Source organism: Phoenix dactylifera, chromosome 3 (genome assembly GCF_051530095.1).
Source record: "Phoenix dactylifera cultivar Ajwa chromosome 3, Ajwa_hap1_PhDact_Kaust_v1.1, whole genome shotgun sequence".
Lineage (NCBI taxonomy): Eukaryota > Viridiplantae > Streptophyta > Magnoliopsida > Arecales > Arecaceae > Phoenix > Phoenix dactylifera.
The window spans coordinates 13,443,309-13,448,126 of NC_143192.1; the positions used below are offsets into that span (position 1 = coordinate 13,443,309).

At 42.4% G+C, this 4,818-nt stretch overlaps 1 protein-coding gene across 1 annotated transcript; it reads left to right on the plus strand.

The window, feature by feature from the left end:
* Positions 1-515: 515 nt before the first annotated feature.
* Positions 516-2,368, plus strand: LOC149767910 (uncharacterized). The gene is made up of 2 exons (XM_089929965.1): positions 516-1,718; positions 1,820-2,368. The coding sequence occupies exons 1-2, from the start codon at positions 1,103-1,105 to the stop codon at positions 1,834-1,836; spliced, it is 633 nt and encodes a 210-aa protein (XP_089786091.1). The 5' UTR covers positions 516-1,102; the 3' UTR covers positions 1,837-2,368.
* The last annotated feature ends 2,450 nt before the right edge of the window (positions 2,369-4,818 follow it).

The window sequence follows — 4,818 nt, forward strand, 5'->3', positions numbered from 1 at the left end:
GAGAACCATTTTCCTGAGTCTTTGAGAGGCTTGAGGTTTGGGTCGACTCATGCTTTCCTTGGGTCGACCCAACTTACTGTTCATCTGTGCCATTTTTGCAGAAGTGTGCCAAATGCTTTCTTGATGTGCCGGGGTCGACCCAATCATCCTTTGGGTCGACTCAATCCACACTTTGCTGCATCTCAAGGTTAGATTCATTCAAATAAACAATGAAATGTATCTATATCAATTTATACAAATATACTGAGAGTAATAGACTTATAAATGAAGTATCGATTTAACTTATAACATACTCTAGATAATTGCTTGTTAATCATCAAAATAACACTATCATCCTCAAAGTCCATAGATCTTCCACCGTAGTAGAGCTGCTAAGGTCTTTCTGATGTTGATTTGTCTCGGCTGGACACAATGGGCAAGTTGCATCGGGGGGCTGGACCTCTCTATAGACATGAGATATTGTAGGATAAAGGTGGGGTTGGGCACCAATAACTGTTAGGTGAGGACCTAATGACGACTTTATTTCTACGGTTATACGGTGGGTCTGACTTAACTAAGGAGTGGGACCAATAACTGTTAGGTGAGGTCTTCATGACTTAGAGACCAAGTAGCACTGCAACATGCTTAAGAAGCATTGTACAAGAGTTGTACACTCATCTGTTTATGTGTCACCAATAACTGTTAGGTGAGGTGGCATGTAAATCGGTGGGACCGCAGTACCCACTAGAAACCCTAGTCGTGTAGGATTTCCATTTTCCTACCAGGCGAGTGTGAGGAATTCGAGAAAATAGTAGGAGGTACATTTGTTCTAAAAGACCTTAGAACAGATTAAGGATCAAGTATAAAAGTCTAACTTGAATCTTTACTCTCTGCAGATCATAATGTCAGCCTCAAACCCTTTGACTCGTATTCTTGAGACCAACCGATTGACCGGTACCAATTACAAAGACTGGCTTAGAAATCTCAAATTGTTCTGAGTTGCGAAAAAATAGGCTATGTGCTCGACAATGATATCGCTGCATTACCAGCACGTCCGACCGTTGATCAGCGTGCGACACATGAGAAGTGGACAGACGATGACATTAGGGTCAAGTGCTATATCATGGCATCCATGTCCAATGAACTACAATGTCAGCATGAAAATATGAAGACTGCTAGGGACATACTGGCACACCTGCAAGAGTTGTATGGTGAGCAGAGTCGCACAACCCATTTTGAAGTGCCCAAGAGGCTCTTCAAAGCAAAGATGCGCGAGGGGCAGTCCGTCCATGATCACGGTCTGACTATGATCAAGGACCTAGAGGAGCTTGAGAAGCTCGGTATGAACATGCATAAGGAATTGCAAGTAGATCTGATCCTTCAATCCCTTCCTGATTCATTTGGACAGTTTATAGTAAACTACCACATGAATAAGATTGAATGCACTAAGACTGAACTGATAAATATGTTGGTAACTGCTGAGGGAGCCTTGAAAGGTTCAAGGGGCAATGTCCTTGCTGCTGAGTTGACTTCTGGTTCCAAGAGAAAGTCTACTTGGAAGAAAAAGAAGCCTGCTAAGAAGCAGAAGAAAGACAAGAAGCCAAAGAAGAAAGTTCAAAAGAAAAAGGCTAATGACAAAGGAAAATGTTTCCACTTCAATGTCGACGGCCACTGGAAGAAAAACTGTCCTTCATACCTCGAGAGCCTGAAGAACAAGAAGACTGAAACACATTCAGAAGGTATAGACTTGCTCATAATTGAAACTAATCTAATGGTTTCTTCTTTTTCTAGTTAGGTTATAGATTCTGGTTCTAGTGCTCATTTGTGCACTACCATGCAGGGTCTAAAGAAAAGTAGAAGGCTGGCGGAAGGTGCGGTAACCCTTCGGGTTGGCAACGGGGCAAAAGTTGTGTTGACCCTCTAATGGATTTTGATGAATACAAAACACTAGAGTATAATTCCATTTATCTTAACAATTTAATTGAGGAATTCATGTGATTAATTAAGAATATTGTTAAGAAATGTCTAGGCAAGTTTCCATGATTTTTAAGAACTTATTGAAGAATTTTTGAGATGAAAGAAAAAGTTCAGGGACAGCCGAGACGTCTCCGGGTTGTCTCCGAGACGTCTCTGGCACAAACAGGAAGAACTGGCACGTCTGGAGACGTCCCCGGTACCTGCGGAGTCGTCCCCGCAAGTAAAAAGCAGACCAGCGGAGTCGTCCCCTAGATAGCGGAGACGACTCTCTCAGAGAATTCCAGAAGACTTGTTTTTCGGAGATATAACGGCGGAGACGTCCCCGTAAAGCGCGGAGACGTCCCCGGAGCGCGGAGACGTCCCCTGAAAAAGCGGAGTCGACTCTCTCAGACAATTCCAGAGGACTTGTTTTTCGGAGATATAACGGCGGAGACGTCCCCGTAAAGCGCGGAGACGTCCCCGGAGCGCGGAGTCGTCCCCGAAGAAGCGGAGTCGTCCCCATGCAAAAAGCGCAAACAAGCGGAGACGTCCCCGTAAAGCGCGGAGACATCCCCGGAGCGCCTGGGACGCGACTAACAACTTTTTCAGGTTTGATTTGAATTTCAAACGTCTCTTTTTTTGTGTCTAACGGCTATATTTGCTTTTTGGGCTATAAAAGGGACCTCTTAAGTGCTTCTCAACAACTTCTTACCAACCCAACACAAGATCATTCAAGAGAGAAGAAAGAAAAAGAGGTTCAAGGGAGTTAGAGCTTTCAAGAGGAGAAATCAAGTGGATTCAAGCCTTTCCAACTGATTTCGTGCTCAACCACTCACTCCCATTCGGCATTCAAAGCTCACATCCAAGCCAACGCGAGCCACATCGGAAGAATCACCATTTCCCACGCTTCCAACGGCTAAAAGGGTTCTTCCGGTTTTTATTATTTCTCATTGTTATATTTGCTTCTTAAGAGCTTTCAAATCTTTTGTAAAACATTGATTATTGTGCTTGTTCCAGTCAAGGGACTTGGAACAAGGGATAGGCGTCCCAAGCCTAGGTTAAATTGGGGGTTGTAGGGTTCGTTGTTAGCCCAGTGTAAAACAACGAGTTCGTTGTGATCTCGCAAAACAACAAGTTGGGTTGTGAGCTTGTAAAACAACTGACTGTAATCTGGAGGATTATAGTGAAATTCCCAAGAGGTCTTGGGGAGTGGATGTAGGTGCTGGGGTGCACCGAACCACTATATGTTTGTTGTGTTTGTGATGCTTTTTGTCATTGTCTAACTTGCTCACCTACTTACTTAGATAAATTGCTTGCTTAACTCTTATCCGTGCATCCTTTAGTTGCAAGCATATTCAATTTACTTAATCAAGTCTCATTCAATAAATCAAACTATTGCTAAGTTTAAATTTCACTGTGCATCTATACAACTTAGCATAATTAATTGAAAAGTTTTAGAAGTAGTATAAAAGTTTTAAAAGACCCAATTCACCCCCCCTCTTGGGTTGTATCTACTGGGCAACAAGTTGCTGCTGTGGCTGTGGGCACCTACCATCTGCGACTACCGTCTGGTTTTAGTTTATTACTTAGAGACTGCTATTATGTACCTGCTGCTAGTAGAAATTTGATTTCTGTTTCATGTCTAGCACAGAAAGGTCATATTTTTACATTTGACAGAGACTGCTATTCTATTTATTTCAAAAATAAAATAGTCGCACGTGGTTTTATGCTTGACAGTCTCTATCATTTGCATATGGATGTATCTATAAATGTGTCTGAGCAAGAAGTAAATGCCAAAGGATCCAAAAGATCCAGGGATGAGATAAACCAAAAATATTTGTGGCACCTCAGGCTTGGCCATATTGGAGAGGACAGAATGAACAAAATGGATAAAGATGGGCTTCTCGGCTCATTGACTTCCGAGTCATATCCAGTTTGCGATCCTATCTTCAAGGAAAAATGGCTAGATTGCCCTTTGTAGGACATGGGGAGAGGACCACTAAAATACTTACCCTGGTACACACAGATATATGTGGCCCATTCGATGTGCAAGCTAGAGGACGTTATTCGTACTTTATTACCTTTACCGATGATTATTCACGGTATGGGTATGTGTATCTTATGAGACACAAATCTGAATCTTTTGAAAAGTTCAAAGAGTTCAAAAATAAAGTAGAAAAACAAACTAGAAAATCCCTTAAGACTCTTCGATCAGATCGAGGAGAAAAATACCTTAGTGGAGAATTCCGGGACTATCTCAAGGACAATGGCATAGTCTCACAATGGACTCCTTCGGGTACACCTCAACTCAACGGGGTGTCAGAGAGGAGAAATCGGACTCTATTGGATATGGTCCGGTCCATGATGAGCTTCACTGATTTACCTATATTTCTTTGGGGAGATGCTTTACTTACTGCAATATATCTACTGAATAGAGTTTCCTCTAAATTCGTTCCTACCACACCGTATGAGATATGGCATGGTAAGAAACCAAGTCTTGGTCATCTCAAGATTTGGGGATGTCCAGCCCACGTCAAAAGACTACAGGCGGACAAGCTAGAGGCTAGGACCATAAGTACTCATTTTATAGGATATCCTAAAGAGTCATTAGGATACAATTTTTATGTCTCAGAGGATCACAATGTGTTTGTGAGCCGTCACGCCTTCTTCTTGGAAAACTAGTTTACCTTGATAGAGGCAGTGGGAGAAAAATTGAGCTTGAAGAGAAAGTCTCTGAAAAGCAACGAGTCATGGATTCTATCGAATCCATTCATACAGAGCCAGTACACGATGTCCCTCAACCACCTCGCAGATCTAGTAGGATCTTCCATCCTCCCGATAGATACTTAGGTATACTAGAAGAGGATACCGAGGAAATGTTCC

What these genes read in the sequence shown, in the direction of transcription:
- LOC149767910 (XM_089929965.1), top strand. Translation starts at nt 1,103, where the DNA reads ATGGCATCCATGTCCAATGAACTACAATGTCAGCATGAAAATATGAAG.